The sequence below is a fragment of the Myotis daubentonii genome, chromosome 2 (assembly GCF_963259705.1).
Source record: "Myotis daubentonii chromosome 2, mMyoDau2.1, whole genome shotgun sequence".
In the NCBI taxonomy this organism is placed as follows: domain Eukaryota; kingdom Metazoa; phylum Chordata; class Mammalia; order Chiroptera; family Vespertilionidae; genus Myotis; species Myotis daubentonii.
In genome coordinates, this window is record NC_081841.1 from 177231003 (window position 1) to 177250797 (window position 19795).

At 40.9% G+C, this 19795-nt stretch overlaps 1 protein-coding gene across 1 annotated transcript in view; it reads left to right on the forward strand.

Moving 5' to 3' along the window:
- GPC6 (glypican 6) overlaps positions 1 to 19795 on the forward strand; it is a 1130094-nt gene that overhangs the window by 739921 nt on the left and 370378 nt on the right. The window contains exon 4 of the mRNA XM_059684950.1: positions 17044 to 17209. Within this exon, the coding sequence (XP_059540933.1) occupies positions 17044 to 17209 (166 nt within the window). The remainder of the gene's footprint in view (positions 1 to 17043; positions 17210 to 19795) is intronic.

Genomic DNA, 19795 nt, shown 5'->3' on the forward strand with positions numbered 1-19795 from the left:
TTATTTTTGTATCACTCTTTTACAAATACTCCTATGATCCATTTCATGGAATTTTGCTTTTGTTGATATATTCTCCTCTCCCTTACCTATTCCCAGAACTCTTGGTTATACACTGAAAGCCATCATATGCCTACTAATCCTATGTAGACTCTTAACAAGTTGTTCTTAGAAGATGTTTATAAGATAAAAATAATTGAAACATTAAATCCATGGATAGTCCAAAGTTGCTGAACTTTCCATGTTCCTAATAATTCACTTTGTGCTTTCCCTTTTCTCCACTTTGTGCTTCCCCAGTTCTGCTGAGAGTTTCTTATGGTTAGCTTCCCGCCGGTCACTGGCTCTCTGTCACTTGGACATTCATTTGAACCCCAGGAAATTCTCTGCTGTCCTTTCTCAGCTGTGGATCTTGCTCCCTGGTAACTTTGAAATCCACCATTTATTTTCATTACAGCACCTCACACAGTGGAGAATATTTATTGAATGGACTTGGGAATTATTTCATTCATTGCATTAGTACTGGAAGAAGAGGAGAAAATGAACTTTGTTTTTGGGTACATTGTTCTGAAAGATCCCCATCTTAGCTTTTTGGTCCCTTATTACTTTTTTTTTTTTTTCTGAAGGGTAGAGATACCACTGGGCTGTCTTAGAGTATCTCTTCCCAATCAAATTTCCCCATGCCTGTAGGAATTTCCAAGTAATGTTTTCTTCTTTGCTGATGACAGTCCAGGACTCATTTGTTAGCCAACTGATTAGAGCATGGCCAAACTGTGTTGTGTAATCAATCTCCCTTAAACTGACATTGCCATTGTTCCCTTTCCTCCAACTCATGACTTTTTCAGAAAAAGTTCATGCTGGCCCATTGCAGGATGAAGTGAAGAATGAGAATTTTCCATGGAAACACATTGATGCTTTGAGCCAGGGGATTCTCATGCAGGACTCATTAGGAAATGGAATGACTAATCCTAATGAAAAGACAGGAAGGCATATTGTTGTTCAAGGAAAACCGTTGATAGATATCAATAGATTGATAGGTAAAATTAACAAAAATTCCACACCCGTATGTTCTTCATCAAAAATTACAAAACACCACAATATGATATTTGTCTAGTTTCCTGTGCATATCAGAGGTAGTTCAATATTATTCATCTCCCACCATATGCCAGCTCTGCTTATACTAGGTTTTTAAAGTTGTACATGTTCTGAGAGAATAATTGATTGGATTTTATATTCTTGATAATGTCACATTCCCTTACTTTAAAAGCATATTGTGTGTATGCCAAAGCACATACATTATAAATATGTTAGTACCAGTGTACAGAGGCTTGAAATTCATAGCTTTTACCAAAGTGGATTATCACATCAATGACTCACATTTAAAGTCACTGTTAAAAGGTTTCTTCCAAATGAAGTAATATTTAAGCTATAATTTCTAACTGGAGAAGACAACTATTCCCTGATGAGACACTTAGGGATCTTATTTTACATCCTGTGTTCACATTTTGAAAATTTACATTTGGGTGAAGTTCAGAATGTCAAGCAGACTGCCCAAATAAAAGTCATTATCACCAAACCTCATAATGATAAAGTAAGGTAGAATTAAAATGGTGTTGTGCTCTATTGGGTAAACACATTAGAAAGCCCTGTGAAATATGTGTTTAACTTGTGGAAAGGGATGTTTCATTCTAATGGATGAAACATATCCATTCTGTGTGCATGTGTGTGGGTAATTTATTTAAGTGCTATTTGGAACTATTCCAGTCTATCAAGTGAATAATAACATGAATCCACTGATTTCTATGGCAGTTTTATTTGTTTTAAGGAATGAAATTAAATATAGAAACTAGATCTAGGTAACATTGACATTGTGACATAATATGACAAGAACTGACATAGACCTAACTCACCTCAATTTCCAAGGCCTAGTGGGATTTTTTTAATGTTTCACAGAATTGATGTACTTACACTTGACTTTGGAAATTCTGAAGTTATGGTTTTTACGCAAGAAAATTATGTCTATGCCTTTTCTCCCAGACCCAGCAAGTCCAGTCATCATCTCATGGCTTTCAAATGCTTCATAAGCCTTGTGCTTTCTGGGGCAAGTTCTAATGAAGTATATAGGCTGAATTTTTATCACAATGGTGCTATAAACATTTGTCATTCATATAGGCCAGTGGTAGGCAAACTGCGGCCCCTTGAGTGTGGCTCTTCCACAAAATACCACGTGCGGGCGCGCACATACAGTGCGATTAAAACTTTGTGGCCACACTCAAGGGGCCAAAGAGCCGCATGTGGCTCGCGAGCCGCAGTTTGCCAACCACTGATATAGGGAACATTTTTCCTTTAGGCTCTGATTTTTAATTCATAATCATTTCCCTCCTATCTATGTTCTCTCTCAAGCGTACCAGATGTAGAGAAGATAGTTTTAGAGCATACATGTGTTGAATGACATGTATATCTATTCAAATATTCAATCAACATCCAAAGGCCCAAAGGCTTTCTGATTGTATGCATGGAAATTTATCTTCACCAAGCCACCATTCAGCAACAGTTGAAATAGTAATAAGTGACTTCTCAAGAGAAGATGTTGTCAGATCATTCATGTCAGGCCCATCAAACTAATGTTGGTATCACCTAATTCAAGGTTAATATTTATGTAACTACATGGCTAAATATAGTTTCTTTTTAGTAATTAAGAGTTCTGTCTTTAGCTTTCTTTCTTTCCCTCTTTCTTCCTCTCTCTCTAAAATCAATAAAAACATATTTACAAAATAAAAGCTGAATAATATTCCACTGAATGTATAAAGTCATATTTTCTTTATCTGTTCATTAGCTAATGAACATTTAGGTTGTTCTTCACCTCTTTGTTATTGAGAATCATGTTGCAATGAACATGGTAGTGAAAATATTTTTTCTAGAGCTTGTTTTTAAATCTTTTGAGTAAGTACCAAGAACTAGAAGTGCTGGAGAGTAGCAATGTTTTGATTCCTTTCACTTTGTAGTATTGAAACCAGGAAGTGTGAGTGCTCCAAATTTGTTCTATTTTTCAACATTGTTTTGGTCCCTTGCAACTCCATCTGAATTTGAGGATTGGCTTTTCTACTTCTGCAAGAAAAAACTATTTGAATTTTGATAAGATTTGCAATGAATCTGTAAATTACTGTGAGTGGTAGCTATCTTAACAATACTGTCTTTCAATACGTGAACACAGGATGTTTTTCCCTTATTTAGGTCTTCTTTAATTTAGTTCACCAATGTTTTATAAGTTCTACCACCTTCTATTACTAGGTATTCTATTGTTTTGGATTTATTGTAAATGGAATTGTTTCCTTAGTTTTCTTTTCAGATTGTTCACTGCTAGTGTATAGAAACAAAGTGGATTTTTGTGTGTTGATTCTGCTTTGCTAAATTTATTTATTAGCTCTAGTCACTTTTTGTCTATTTTGTTGTTTTGTATGTGAGTACTTTGAGATTGCCTATATATAGGATCATGCTATCTGTATAGATTTAATTCTTTCCTTTTTCAAACTTCGATACTATTTATTTATTTATTTTTTATTTTTTTACCTAATGACTCCAGCTAACATTTTCAGCATGATTTTGAATAACACTGGCCAAAGAAGGCCTCCTTATCCTTTTCCTGATCTTAGGGAAATTTCTTTCAGTCTTCCACCATTGAGTATGATGCCAGCCATATGTTTTTCACAAATGCTCTTTATCATGTTTGGAAGTTCACTTCTATTCCTAGTTTTCTGTCTGAATTTATCATGAAAGTGTTGATTTTGTCAAAAGCTTTTCTGCATCAGTTGAAATGACCATGTTGTTTTTGTTTCTTTGTTCTCCAAATACGGAGAACTACATTGATTGATTTTCTTATGTTGAACCACCTCCGCATTCCTGGGATAAATCCCACATGGTAATGGTGTATAATGTTTTAATAAGCTGTTGGATCCCATTCACTAGTTTGTTGTTAAAGTTTTTTCCTCTACATTTTTAAGAGGTATCGGTCTTAGTTTTCATGCCTTATTATGTCTTTATCTGGCGTTGGTATCAGGTAATGCTGATCTACACTAATAAAAGAGAAAAATGGTAATTGGCGTACGACGATACCCTTTTCATTGGCTAATCAGGGCTATATGCAAATTAACTGCCAACTAAGATTGGCAGTTAACTGCCAACTAAGATTGGCAGTTAACTGCCAACAAGATGGTGGTTAATTTGCATATGTAGGCACAATGCAGGGAGGCGAAAGGGAAAGCAGGAAGCCCCCTGCCACTGACAGTGATCGGAAACCCAGGGGGGAGCTAAGAGCTGGGGGGCAGGGCAAAGGCGGCCCTGGGGCCGCCTTTGCCCTGCCCCCCAGCCATGATCAGAGAATCAGGTGCCTTTTCCGCCCTGGCCAGTGATAGCAGGAAGTAGGGGTGGAGCCAGCGATGGGAGCTGGGCACAGTCGAAGCTGGCAGTCCCAGGAGCTAGGGGCCCCTTGCCTGGGCCTAAAGCGGAGCCCACGATCGCGGGGCCGCTGTAGCTGTGGGTCCCTGCTGCCCGGGCTGAACGCCTCAGCCAGAGGCATCCTGCAGGGGCAGGGGCGGAGCGCGCGTGATCGCGGCGCCCCCCGCTGCCACTGCAGGTCCCTGCTGCCACTGCAGGTCCCCGCTGCCCGGGCCAGACGCCTAGGCCAGAGGTGTCAGGCCTGGGCAAGGGGCCGATCCTGCAATTAGAGGGTGATGGGGGTCAATACCTGAGGGCTCCCAGTATGTGAGAGGGGGCAGGCTGGGCTGAGGGACATTCCCCCCCGCCCCACACCCAGTGCACGAATTTCGTGCACCGGGCCCCTAGTCTATTATAATGAGTTAGGAAATATTTCATCATCTTCTATTTTTTGGAAGAGTTTAAGAAGGAATTTTATTAAGGCTTTAAATGTTTTTGTAGAATTTGCCAGTGAAGTCTGGCTTTTTCTTTGTTTGGAGGCATTTAATTACCAATTCAATCTCCATTTGTTATAAGTCTAATACTATTTCATAATTTGTCATGATTCAGTATTGGCAGATTGTTTGTTTATAGGCATTTGCCCATTTCATCAAGATTATCTAGTTTGTTGGTATATGTATTACTTTGCTAAGGCAATAATAACATATCACCACAAGCTGAGTGATTTTAAAAAACAGAATTTTATTTTCTAACAGTTCAGGAGGCTAGAAGTCCAAGATCAAGGTGTCAACAGAATTGATTCCTTCTGAAGTCTCAGAGAGAGAGACTATCCCATGTCTCTTTCCTGACTTCTGGGAGAAGAAAGATCTCAAATCAATAACCTAACTTTATACCTTAAGAAACTAGAAAAAGAAGAACAAATAAAACTAAAGTTTTGTTTGTCTCCACCTAATCTTCATTATTTTTGTTCTATTTGCTAGCTCTGGTTTTAGTTTACTCTAGTTCCTTAAGGTAATCAATTAGGTAATTGATTTGTGATATTCTCTTTTAATATAGGCATCTATGGCAATCATTATCTTTATGTTGTGTTTTCATTCATTGATGTATTTTCAAATTTCCCTAGTGATTACTTTTTAACCTATTGGTTGTATAGAGCATGTGGCTTAATTGCCACATATTTGTGAATTTCCTAGCTTTCTTCTGATATTACTTTCTAGTGTAATTTCATTGTGGTTCAGAGAAAATATTTAGTATGGTGGCTATCTTTTAAAATTTCTTGCGACATGAGATTTAACAATGCTTTTTAACTGAATTTAGCATCTTCTTTCTTTATTAAGCACTCTCCTGGCTGCTGATTTTTTTGGTATGTATTTTTAAATTAGATTTGAGTTCTGAGAAAGTTGATTCTGTCGGGTTTGTTTTTTTTTGTTTTTTTTTTTTTTTTAACTAGTTTATTGGTTGCTTCAGTGAAAAGGACTGATTCTTGGCATTTCCTACTTCACCATTTCTGTGATGTCACTCATCTGCCACGCTTATCTCACAACCATCAGTTACATGACTTCCTTCAGAAGCCTTTTCTGTCAATACCTACTTCCCAATTCGGAGCTAAATGCCCCTTTATGGATTTCCTTTACACTGCACTTACCCAAGACAAATAACTACTTCCCTGAAATAATCTGGAAGTGAATGTATTCCAAAAATCCCAACTCTGGTCCAAGGTCTATATATTCATACCCATAAAGGTTGGATAAATGGAAGTTGTATGAGTAAACAAAGGAGAAACAAATTTAAGTTTTCATGATCTTACTACAAAGCCTACATACAGGTTACTGATTGGTAAAAAAAAAAAAGAAAAGAAAAAAAATTAAAATTATTTAACAAGAAAACCACTTTGAATATAATTTAATCATCCTTGGAATATAAAAGCCACTTCAGCCCTGACTCCAGCCAGGATAACTGAGTGAGTTAGAGCATTGTCCCCAAATGCTAAGGTTGTAGAACTTACCCTATTCTTTCTGTACCTGAATCACTAGCACTTGCAAGAATCAACCAGTGAATGCATGAATAAGTGGAACAACAAATCTCTCTCTCTCTCTCTCTCTCTCTCTCTCTCTCTCTCTCTCTTTCTCTTTCCCTCCATTTTTCTCTTTCTCTAAAATCAATTTTAAAAAATAAAATACACTTCAGAATCTGGTGATACATTGAGATGATGAGTAGGAACATCTCATCATGTAATATGGCTATAGATTAGAAACTGTGGAGAATGGCCTTGGCCTTGCTCAAAATAACACATTTTGAATTTGTATTAGTTACAATTAACTTGTTTTTCTCTTCTGAGTAGAAAATAAATATGGTTATTTTATTAATTTGACTATATTATTTCCATACAAACACTTGTTGGGTATAATTTTATTATGTATATGTATAATCTTAGAACTTTCATATTTTCTTGCTTTTAAACTTATTTTAAGAGGCAGTCTTATTTTACATTGGCTACTGCAGTAATTGCTAATAAGAGCGCCAATGCATGAATGTTGGTCCAGATATAGAAAGCTTAAGTATATTAAAAACCTGTAATACATTGCTATTATATAGTTAAGAATATGCAATGTCTCAAATCACATTTAGAAAACATAAGAATTATTTGCTATAGCATCCTGACACACATGGTTAACCACGTAGATAATTCTTAGTGTGATCTCCCAATACAGCTTTATTAAGGGCTCTTTTTGTATTCCTTGCCATGTTTCAATGTATCTTGTTTTAGCCTTTTAAAATAAAAACACAAATAACAACAATAAAACTCACAAGGTTATAAACTATGAACTGAATTATTTTTATGTCATTTTATTTATCTTTCAGTTATTTTACAAGTAACCTTCATTATCTATACTAATAAAGAGCTAATATGCTAATGGTCGATACGCCGTAACAGGTAACCACCAGGTCATTAGCATATTAGCTGGAGCATTGCTCTGGGACTAAAGCGGGGAGATGCCTTGAGGAGGCAGGACCATCCCATGCCAGGGAAGGCAGGGGTGAGAGCCCATAGCCCCCCCCTCACCAGTCCTTCGCCACTGACTGCTCGCACTCTGAGTGCCCCGCGGCCCACCTGCCAGGGGAAGGAGCACAGCACAGCAGGCAGGAGGCTTCCAGGCTCTCCTCCTGCGCCATGATGGGGCAGAGCCACCGCATTGCTCAGGAGACGGGGCAGAAGCAGGGAGGTGCCCAGAGAAGGCGGGACCAGCCTGAGGCAACTCGAGGGACTGAGGGCAGGGCTTTCAGTGGCCAGAGAAGGCCAGAGGGTTTGGGGGCTGGGCCAGGCATGCTAGAGCTCTGCGTGGACAGGTTCAGGTGTCATGGCAGGGCTGTAGGTGGGTGAGTGGCACCGCGCGATGTTGTGCGCTGGGCTGCTAGTCTATCTATAATAATAAAAGCATAATATACTAATTAGACCATATATCCTTCCGGACGAAGCCAGGGCTGCGAGGGAAGCCCAGGTCCTGGGTGCCAGAGGGAAGCTGGTGCTGGAAGCCGGGGGAAGGAAGTCCTACTCTTGCACGAATTTCATGCGTCGGGCCTCTAGTCTACACTAATAAAATAGAAACATGCAAATTGGTGTCACTCCGCTACCCTTCCCATTGACTAATCAGGGCAATATGCAAATTAACTGCCAGCCAAGATGGCGGCAAACAGCCAGGCAGCTTAGAGTGAACATGAGGCTTGCTTGCTTCAGTGATGGAGGATTCCAACATTCCCTGCCTGCCGCTGCCGGCCTCTGAGCTTGCAGTTTGAAACATTGTTATAAATATAGGAGCTAAACAAAACCCCAGAATCTCAGAGCTGGAGTTGAAACAGGTTTCGATTATAGAACACAAACAAACCAGATACCTGCTTTCAGCAGCCAAGGCCTAAGAGCTGGAGCCAAGCCTCAGACCTAAAGCTATCTCATAATAAAAAAGAAAAAGAAAAAAGGAGCAGTTGGGAGCTTCAGTCACCCCCAGCCTGAAAACAGCCCTCAGCCCCTCACCCAGACTGGCCAGGCACCCCAGTGGGGACCCTCACCCTGAAGTGTGTGTGACCAGCTGCAAACAGCCATCATCCCCTCATCCAGGCTGGCCAGGCACCCTAGTGGGGACCTCCACCCTGATCCAGGACACCCTTCAGGGCAAACCAGCCGGCCCCCACCCATGCACCAGGCCTCTATCCTATATAGTAAAAGGGTAATATGCCTCCCAGCACGGGGATCAGCGGATCCACGAGGCCTCCCGGCACCGGGATCAGCGTGACAGGGGGCAGCACCCAAACCCTCTGATCGCCCTGTGGCTCTGTGTGTGACAGTGGGCGGGGCCACAACCTACCTATTTGCCCTGCTCTGTTTGTGACAGGGGAAGGCGCCCAAACCCCCTGATCAGCCCTGCTCTATGTCTGATAGGGGGGAGCTCCCCAACCCCCTGATCGCCCTGCAGCTCTGTGTGTGACAGGGTGCAGCGCCCCAACCCCCCCCCCAGGGGCCCTGCTCTGTGCGTGACAGGGTATGGAGCCCCAACCCCCCTGATGGGCCCTGCTCTATGCATGACAGGGGCCAGCACCCCAACTCCCTCATCGGCCCTGCTCTGTGCGTGACAGGGCATGGAGCCCCAACCCCCCTGATGGACCCTGCTCTGTGAGTGACATGGGGCAGCGCCCCAACCCCCTGATTGGCCCTGCTCTGTGCATGACAGGGGCTGGCGCCGCAACCTCCCCATCGACCCTGCCTTGAGTGTGACAGGGGGTGGTGCCCCAACCCCCCAATCGGCCCTATCCTGAGCGTGACCGAGGGTGGCATCGCAACCTCCCAATCCGCCCTGCTCTGTGCATGACAGGGGGCGGCACCCCAACTCCCCAATCGGCCCTGCTCTGAGCCCGACCAAGGGCTGCACCTAGGGATGAGGTCTGCATTCTGCCACCCGGGAGCAGGCCTAAGCCAGCAGGGCGTTATCTTCCGAGGGGTCCCAGACTGCGAGAGGGCACAGGCCGGGCTGAGGGACCCCCTCTTCCCCCCGAGTGCACAAATATTTGTGCACCGGGCCTCTAGTATATATATAAAAGGCTAAGCAACCAGCAGACTAGAGGGTAGCTATGACATACACTGACCACCAGGGGGCAGATGCTCAACATAGGAGCTGCTGAGTGACAGCAACTTTTCAGAGTGCCCTCTTGCTCTCCAGGATCCCTTGGGGGATGTCGGACTGCCAGTTTTGGCCAGATCCCCGCAGGCCAGGCTGAGGGACCGCACCTACCACAGGGATCCCGCTCACTCCACAGAAACCCTTTGAGCCCCGTTGCCACCCAGGTGCTGCCGGTGGGGAGGGACCATGGGAGGTTGTCTCCAGGGTGTTTCTGGCCTGTCTCACCCAGTCCTGCCCCACCGGCCACCTTCTAATTAATTTACTTTCAATCTGCATAAATCCATGCACTGGGCCTCTAGTAAATTATATTATTATTTCTCAAATTTTATTAGTATTTCTCAAAACTAGTTAATTATAACATTGACTATAAGAATGACAATTTACAAGTCATTCATTATATACAGACAGCATCAAAGGAAGTTAACAGGACTAAATCCAAGAAGCAAGGATTTTATATTGAACTCTTACATGATTGACTCACAAACTTGCGTCTCTTTTTCCAAAGTAGAATATTGGAGTAGGAACCATTGACTATCCCCCCTCCCCTTCCCGCCCCCCCCCCCTACTGTGAATTCTTGACACGGGTCACTACTGGTGAAGGACAGCATATACTAATAAAAGTTATGTAAGAGCATAAACAAGTACAAAAAATAATATCAATCTGAACTTACTTTTTTTTTTCCGCTTAAAAACTGTGTTTTTTTTATACCAAGTGGATACTACTTTTCTAAATATCTCAACTTATCCTTTCACTTAAGTTTATTTCCCAGTGTACTTTGAATATGTAGGAAGCTACAGCTATATTTTAAATATTAATCAAAAATCCATATAACCAACTTAAAAAAATTCAACATTTTGTTTCTCAAGATGATTGTATTCTTTATTGTTGCTAAGTAAATACAATATTCTTCAGTAAAAAAATTGTTTCTAATACTTCACCAAGTGTACAGATTTGTGCTAATATGTGTTTGAGCCGTAGTCTGTTCTAAATTCTAAATGTAAGTTTTTAGGTCTCCTTTATTTTGGTTTTACCAAATTTGCAGATTTATCTACTCTCAGAAGTGTATATATTTTTTAGTGTTGTGTATTTTCCAGAGATCAGCTGGCTAATGACTATCAATCCAATATTTACTAGAATTCACTAAGGCTAGAACACAGGTATGGATATTATTCAGAGGAAACTAATGCATAAATTTAAAAGTAGATAATAGTCCTATTGAAATAACTAAATTAAAAAAATACAGTTAGAAGACAAAATACTGGCAATGATGTGAGAAAAACTGCATCCCTCAGACATTGCTGGTGGAAATGTAAAATGCTACAACCAGCCTGAAAAATAGACTGGCAATTTCTTATAAAACTATACATGCACTAACCATTTGGATCATCAAATGCACTTCTGAGCATTTATCCCAAGGAAATGAATACTTATGCTTATGGGAGAACCTGTGCATGGATACTAATAGAAGCTTTTTTCCTAATAGAAAAGTACTATTCCTAACAGCAAGAGTGAATAGTCACCCCAATTCTAATACATCCAAACCCTGGAATACTACTCAGCATTAATATGTGTAGTACTTGGGTGGACATCTTGGGTATCATACTCAGTTAAAAAAGTAAAGCTAAAATTGTGATATACTACTACATGATTCCATTTAAATAGCATTTTTGAAATGACAAAATTATAGAGATGAACAAGAGATCAGTGGCAATAGATTGGCAGATGACAGGACAGGGGGTGGTGGGTGAAGGTAGCAAAAGGTATTCCTTTTCTGATAATGGAAAAGTTCAGTATGTCAATTGTGGTGGCATTAGAAAATCTATTTATCAAGTAAAATTTCATAGAAGTGTACACACACACGCACACTATATATACAGATACTAGAATATATATATATATATATGTGTGTGTGTGTGTGTGTATGTGTGTGCATATATATATATATATATATATATATATATATATATATATATTCACAGAGGAATGCAAGATGAAAAAAATCATGAAATGTGCCAATTTCAGTTTCAGTTTCTTCATTGTGATATTGTACTATAGCTATATGAGATGTTGCCATTGAGGGAAGGTGAGAGAAGGATACCCAGGACTATAATGTTTTTGCAACTTCTTGTGAGTCTATATTGATTTCAAAATAAAAAGATTTTAAAGCAGGTATAGAATAATTTTAAAATTATTAATCATTTAAAAAGAGAAATATCCCTTCACACAATTGGCATTTAAAACAACCTTCTTTTCAGAGACTTACTTCTAAAAGTCTTAATTTTGAAGTGATGACTTTTTAAAATTTTAATCCAAGCAGGCAGCTGTGTCAATTCAAAAAAAACTATGGTCTGTGAACATTAAAGCTTCAACTTTGATCCTCCACTCTCCATTTTCTTCTTCAAATGCCCTTTATTTGACCAGGAAGAATGTCATTTCCAAAAGTACTGAGAGAGCCACATTTAACTTGAACAACATTGTTCTTTTAGGTTATTAAGGCTGTTCAATTTTCTGTCGCTTGCTACCCTGATTGGAGGCTCTTCTTAAATGTCAGACTGAGGAAATTGCACTGGTTCCAACACAATAAAAAAATAAAAATATAAAAGCAAAGCTTTTGAATTAACACAATCAATAGCCTTTGAAAGCGAAGTTAAAAAGCAACAACAATTGAATGTTAGGTGCACAAACCTATCTTGTTCTTTTTTTCCCTCCTTTCAACATCAACATGGCCAAGAAATTGGGGAAACACAATAGAGAGTTCAATTCAAAAAGCTCTTATTGAGCACCTAAGTCATAATCATAAAACCGTATAATGATGTGCGTATCTTACGGAGTGGTGCAGGTTATTGCCGGGGTCCAACCCCAGCAGGTCCAGGGGTCCCCAAAGGTGTGGACGGAGTCGGCGAAGAAGGAATGACACGGAGACAGCGTTCAGTTGATCAGCAACCTAGCCAGGATCTCTAGCCCGGATCTCTAGAGAGGTTCTGCTTCGGATCTCCAGCGAGGTTCTGTAGCCATGTTCCCTCGCTAGGTTCTCCAGCCAGGATCTGTCCAGGCTCTCCAGTCAGGCTCAGTGTCCAGGTTCCAGTCAGGTTCTCCTTCCAATCTCTGTAGTCAGGTTCAGTCCAGGATCCCTTGCCATGTTCTCCCGCTAGGCTCTGTCTCTAGGCTCCGAGGCCAGTCCCGGTCCAGGATCCTCTGGCATGCTCTCGCCAGCGAAGTTCTTCTGTCTCTAGGCTCCGTGTAGGTTCTGTCTTCTGAATTCTGTCTCCTGAGTTCTGAGTCTTTCTGTCTTGTTACAACTGTATTTATACCAGTTGATTCAATCCTATCAATCTCTATTACAAAGGTTAGGGCGTTTCTTATCTCCATTCCAGGGAGAAAAGATTATGTAGTTTAAGCATGATTGTTCGTAGTTAAAGGGATTAATTACCCGCCTGGCACTTAGTTGAGGGGTTTTATTCCCTCCCTAACTTCAGGGGAAAATCCCTACCTGGGGATTCAACCTTTCTCGGAGAGGTGACTTTGGTTAAAAACACAGCGCCAAGAAGGTGAGCAAACATATTAAGAAAAGTATGCCATATATGCCAGGTCCCTTGAAACAGCAAGGATGGACCGGCTCCCGGCAAATTCCCCCTTTTTTATTTTTTAAAAGCAAGCATTAAAAAGAAAAACCTGAAATGCTCTCTTGTATCCATTTTAAGAGTAGGATTGGCGCTTTCTGCTATTACCTGAGTCCTGATCTATCACCCCAGGGAGAGCTTGCCAATCCTGCACTTTCCCGGGGTGGAAAGGCTGCAGTGGGGTTAAGGATAAGGCTCCTTGGGCCTACCTTCTCCCATGCCTCTACATTTACCTTTCCGGCACCTTTCCTTCCTCAGAAAAGCATGGACGTATTTCTTGTATAAAATGTTCTGTCTGACTGGGAGTAACCTTAACTCCTCTGCTAGCAAGCATATGTGTTAAAAGGTCAATACGGAGTCTTTTTTCTTTAGACTCAGTATGGCACATCTTCTTAATCTAAAGATCAATACAGAGTCTTCTTTCTTTGGACTCAGTATGGCACATCTTCTCAATCTAAGAATCAATACAGAGTCTTCTTTCTTTGGACTCAGTATGGCACATCTTCTCAATCTAAGTTCTGTACTATCCACCTTCTTACCCTACTTATCCTCTATAGGGGGGTCTGTAGCACCCTGGTGGAGTCCTATCCGTCCCGAGTGTGGGGTTCTCAATGGGGGGGGGGCTTACCTAAGGGAATCCTGTTCCAGGGGTTCCCAAAGGTGTGGACGGATTCGGCGAAGACTATCCACCCTCTTCCTATGGTGGAGTCTGATCCGTCCCGATTGTGGGGCAAAGACTATCCACCCTCTTCCTACGGTGGAGTCCTATCCGTCCCGAGTGCAGGGCACTTACCTAGGGGTCCCTGTTCGGGCGCCAGATGCCGGGGTCCAACGCCAGCAGGTCCAGGGGTCCCCAAAGGTGTGGACGGAGTCGGCGAAGAAGGAATGACACGGAGACAGCGTTCAGTTGATCAGCAACCTAGCCAGGATCTCTAGCCCGGATCTCTAGAGAGGTTCTGCTTCGGATCTCCAGCGAGGTTCTGTAGCCATGTTCCCTCGCTAGGTTCTCCAGCCAGGATCTGTCCAGGCTCTCCAGTCAGGCTCAGTGTCCAGGTTCCAGTCAGGTTCTCCTTCCAATCTCTGTAGTCAGGTTCAGTCCAGGATCCCTTGCCATGTTCTCCCGCTAGGCTCTGTCTCTAGGCTCCGAGGCCAGTCCCGGTCCAGGATCCTCTGGCATGCTCTCGCCAGCGAAGTTCTTCTGTCTCTAGGCTCCGTGTAGGTTCTGTCTTCTGAATTCTGTCTCCTGAGTTCTGAGTCTTTCTGTCTTGTTACAACTGTATTTATACCAGTTGATTCAATCCTATCAATCTCTATTACAAAGGTTAGGGCGTTTCTTATCTCCATTCCAGGGAGAAAAGATTATGTAGTTTAAGCATGATTGTTCGTAGTTAAAGGGATTAATTACCCGCCTGGCACTTAGTTGAGGGGTTTTATTCCCTCCCTAACTTCAGGGGAAAATCCCTACCTGGGGATTCAACCTTTCTCGGAGAGGTGACTTTGGTTAAAAACACAGCGCCAAGAAGGTGAGCAAACATATTAAGAAAAGTATGCCATATATGCCAGGTCCCTTGAAACAGCAAGGATGGACCGGCTCCCGGCAGGTTATAATGATGAAACAGAGTCCACAATGTCCATGAGGACATTGCATCCCAAATATTGACAACTGCTCCAGATTTTACCCTGGCACACAGAGTGAGAAGAAGCAGAACATTATATAATACCAATGTCAAGAAAGCCAAAAATCCAACAGTCAAAGGAAGACATTACTTATGCAGCTCATGAAAATCGGTAGGTCTCTGGAGAAAGACATCAGGGTCAAGAGAGACATTGGAAGACTGTGGAAAACCAAATCCTGTGCACAAAGGTTTCTAGGACTGAAACCATGCCAAATAAGTAAAATGTGTAAGAATTTGGAATTCCACATTGACTCAGTACTGAAAATATAGAATATTTTCTCTATTTTCTGTGAATGGCGTGGAATACATCTAGGTAAAAGAAATTTTTAAAACAATACTACTCAATTGTGGATAAAGTTTGTCATTTTCAACAAAATAACCCATCTGAAGATTATATGGTGACACTAATATGTGTTCAGAAGTCATTACAATCCTTACTTTTGTTCTCCCTTGTTGTTTTTGTTTTATTGTTGGGAAAATAAATTTTAGAATTAATGGTATTAAACCATTCTCTAAATATTTTTATAAAGAGAGGTTATTTATATTTTACTTCCCTTATTTGATTTGGAGTACATAATGCATTAACTTTCTATCATGTTAATCATGTTAATTCTACTTTATTAAAGTCAACATTAAATTACCAGGAAAAGTAAAAATCAAAAGGCTATTACTATAATGTGAGTAAGAAATAAGGTGGATTAATGGATGAATAGAAGGATAGATAGATGTCAGAAAAAGCAGTTGTAGGAAATACTAAATGTACAAGAGTGGGAATGTGGGTGTTCCCTTTTCTATATGTTAGAAAATTGTCATAAAGTTTTGGAAAAATATACAAAACAAAAAGGGTAATTAGAACTTTCAGTGCCTAATTAAATAAAATAAACTCTTCATTTCCTGAAATAGTGTATTGGGGACTGTGTCCGTATACAAAATAAAGTCAAGAAAATGCTACAAAAGCCAAAGCCCTGCATTGAGAACTTCCAAAGTGGTTTCTAGATAAAAGGATAAAATGGCAGCGATTAGCTGCTGTTGTTGAAAGTTTCCATTTATGCAGAAACACCTTTTATTTCCCTACCTTTGTAGAGGTGTTATGCTTTGTCAGCATCGGAATGTTCTGGAGATGTAAATGCCATCTGCAGATCCAAGTTTACTTGATAAGACTGAAACTCCCCAAGAGGTCCAAGTGATACAAGTTAGGCTTATTCTCAGATCTAGAACACAAGAACTGCAACACATAATGACTTCATTTAAATACCAAAATTATATGGAACCAACCAAATCAATGTGAAAATAATGTTTGTGTCTAAATCATGAAAAAGAGCTTTCAGAATTTTTTTTTTGTGTGTGTATGTGTGTGATCCATACTGTTTTAAGTATTCTTTCCACTTGCCGTCAAAGCAAATTTTTCAGTGAGGCTAAAAATTGGCTTATAAGTGATTAACTGAGGACGTTTCCTTGTTCGAGGCAAATAGCACTCACTGTCAGTTGGTTAGTAGCTCCTCTGAATTACTGCAAGGTTTCCTCACATTCAACACTGGATCCATTTCCTCGGAATTCCAGAACCGCCAAGCTTCAGAGGCCCGAAGCCGGGCAGTTCCATTGCCTCTAAGCAGGGCTGCACCTCAGAAATCCCAGACAAGTTGATATCGATCCTTTTAAAAAAGTTATGTACGAAGGAAGAATATCTGGCAGCCTCCTTTAGAGACCGGGTCAAATAACCAGTTGGAAAATTGTCTAAAGGTGTCACATTAAACTTTAATAATACCTACATTTTTATGGGGCTTTTATCTTTGTAAATTGCTTTCACATGCATTATCTCATTTCATGTTCTGTTGCAATGAAACAGTGTCTAGGTTTTTAGGGCTGAATTACAGTGACATAGATATCAAAATGTTGACCGGGACATTTCAAGAAAAATGATTATTCCTATGTCGAACAGAAGTCTTTAACAAGAATTACTGGCTTCAAGAGCAAGTATTACAAAGGGTTAAGATTCTGATGGTCTTTTAACCCTTTGTTCTAATGATGGAGGTTTACCAGAACCGTTTCACAGATTTTTTGTTTTAAGAATGAAATGAATTACATCTTTTTTCCTCCCTTCCACCCTTCTTATTTCTGATTTCCTATTCTTTTTAATACATCTACAGGTCAGCCCCACCCCAGGGTGCATCCGTGCTCTCATGAAGATGCTGTATTGCCCATACTGCCGAGGACTCCCCACCGTGAGGCCCTGCAACAACTACTGCCTCAATGTCATGAAGGGCTGTCTGGCAAATCAGGCCGATCTGGACACCGAGTGGAATCTGTTCATAGGTAAGGAGCATTTGAACTCATCCAGAAACAGAAATGTGGGGACCTGCCTGATGGCAGGTTCAAAGTTGTGATGACTTGTGGAGACCACGAGGATGTTTAAAAAACACAAAACAGAACAGCATTTAGCAAAGTATAAACAGCGTTCTGCATTTTCCTTCTTGTTTCATTCTGAAACGTAAGACTCCCTTTCATATGGTGAAGGACGATCCTGTTAAAGATGGCACAAGGCAGCTGTATTGAGTTAGCTTGATGTCCCTGCGAAGATGAAAGTAGCCGTGTTGAATTTCGGTGAGCCTTAGGAAAGATTCTCCTAAAAAGAAATCCACAGTACTGTGTCTTTTTTGTTTGTATTACCTCAACGTAATCCCGGATACACAGATATTGTAACCCAACAGGAAGAGACTGTTCCCTACAATCCCCTTGCCCCCCCCTAACCCCCCTCTCAACACAGCAGAGCCAAACACTGAGTGCTGAGTTTTGCAGTGGGAAAATCCGATTGCTTTATTTGCAGAGCACTAAGCTAGGAGAACGGGAAGCCTATGGCTTAATACCTGAACTCCCCGACGATGTACGATGGAAGGGTTTAAGGAGTTAGGGGGAACAGGTATGCGAAGCGCTGGTGGGGTGATTTTTAAGGGAGGACCTTGGAACTCGTTCATTGATGGTAGGGGGCGTCTGCATGGGATCTTCCTGGACAGCAGACCCTTTGCTCTGAAAGGGTCCAGTATTCAAGTTCTGGTCATGTCCCCATCCCATGGTTCCTGGAGGCGAGACTGTGGTCCCTGGGCAGCTAGAGGACAGGGTGCCCCCTGTGAGTGCTGCCTCTGTAAAACAAATCAAGCACTGTATTAATCCCCATCTGCTTTGAGGGAAGGAACCAGTTCTAAGCTGTTCTGTGTGATTTATGTGCTGTTTCAATATTAGTAAACAACTCCTTCCTTAAACATCTGTGATGAAAATAGCTCAATATTGTTGGTAAAGTATGCAAATTTCCTTCCTCTTTCTGTGGAAAAGAACACTTCAAGCACACAAGTGTGAATCAGCCTTCCAGTCTTTAGAAGGTGGGAGGAAAGGAGGTGGGGAAGATTTGGGGAAGGGCTGTGAATCATGGCTCATGTCTTAAGTTGCAGAAATCATGCGGGCTTTGCACTGCCAAAAGGTATTTCCCAGCTAGCTATCCAAGGATAAAAGGACACATTTCACAGGCAGGCTTCTCCCAGGAAAATACACAGGCCTTGAAAGAGTAAATGTATTTTCCCTCCCCTCTGTCAAGTGGCCTTCAAATAAAAGCACTTTCAATTGCATTTACTGCAATTGCATAGTGACAAGGAGAGTGGTGCAAATAACACTGGCACTTCTCAGCCTCAGAGGGCCTGCGTCACTTATGCAAACCTCTAAACCAGAACGCATGAGGAGAGTCTTCTGACACCTTGGATTTGAGCAGGAGAAGAAAAGAGCTAAGACGTGTTGGAATACAGAACAACCTAAGCCCACTGTGCAAAGAAAGATGTGCTTAAGTTACAGGCATTCAGCTGTGGCAGGGAAACCCATTGGCTAACACACTCTTATGCCTAGAAAGCCCAGAGAAAATGGTTTTGAAGTTTTATGAAAAATATTTGAGAGTGGGTAGATTCAAATGGAAGTCATCTAACAAAAATCGCAAAAATCATTTTGGAGAGAATAAATTGACATGCTGTTCTCGCCTTTCAGTGGGAGGGCAAAATCTGCTTGTATGATCTTGGGTTACTTAAGTTGAAAAATTAGGGAGATTTTTTTAAAAGTTAATCATTCAGGTACCCTTCTAATGCAGAAATGACATTTTTTGCTAAGATGTTGGAGGCAAGTATGAATAAAAAAAGTAATCAGAATAAACTCTATCTTCTAAAATATTCATGTAGATTAATTTTGGCAGACACTCTACCCAAATAATGCTAATAAAAATGTACTCTCATCAAGAAATCTAAAAATGTTTGCATATTTTAAAAACCAGACTAAACTTTATAGCATCAGTTTGAGTCGTAAAGACTATTCAGATGTTTGGGTTGAAACTGCCTAATTCATAGCACAGTTAACTTGTCTTTGGTCAGCCTGCAACTTATTGACAGGAATGGACATGTGGATTTTGTTACTTAGAGCAAGACATGATTAAGAATGATAATATGGACTTTTTAACTTGTAAGACCAACAGTGACTTCTTAATTGGCTTTTTTTCTCAGTGCTGGTTGGGTATTTCAATGTAAAACAAATCCTTAAACTTTTAATCAATCGGGTTTCCTAGATGCCAATTTGATGTGTAATTAAAAGTCTGGAAAACCATGTGGAACTCACCAAGTGTTTTAATGAGAAGGAAACCTAGTGGTTAGTCCTACATTAATATGTATTCATAGCCAGTTTTTCCCTATCTTGTTTTCTTTATTAATGCTAGAGATATTTGATTAGTGCTGTCAGTTTTCTTTTTTCAGATTTTGCTATGACATTGAGAATTGACCACCAACATAGACTCACGAAGCAAAATATGTTCTTACTAATACTTGTCCTGATGTGAAGCATTGCTTCACAAATTTATCACAGAAATTAGTCAAATGT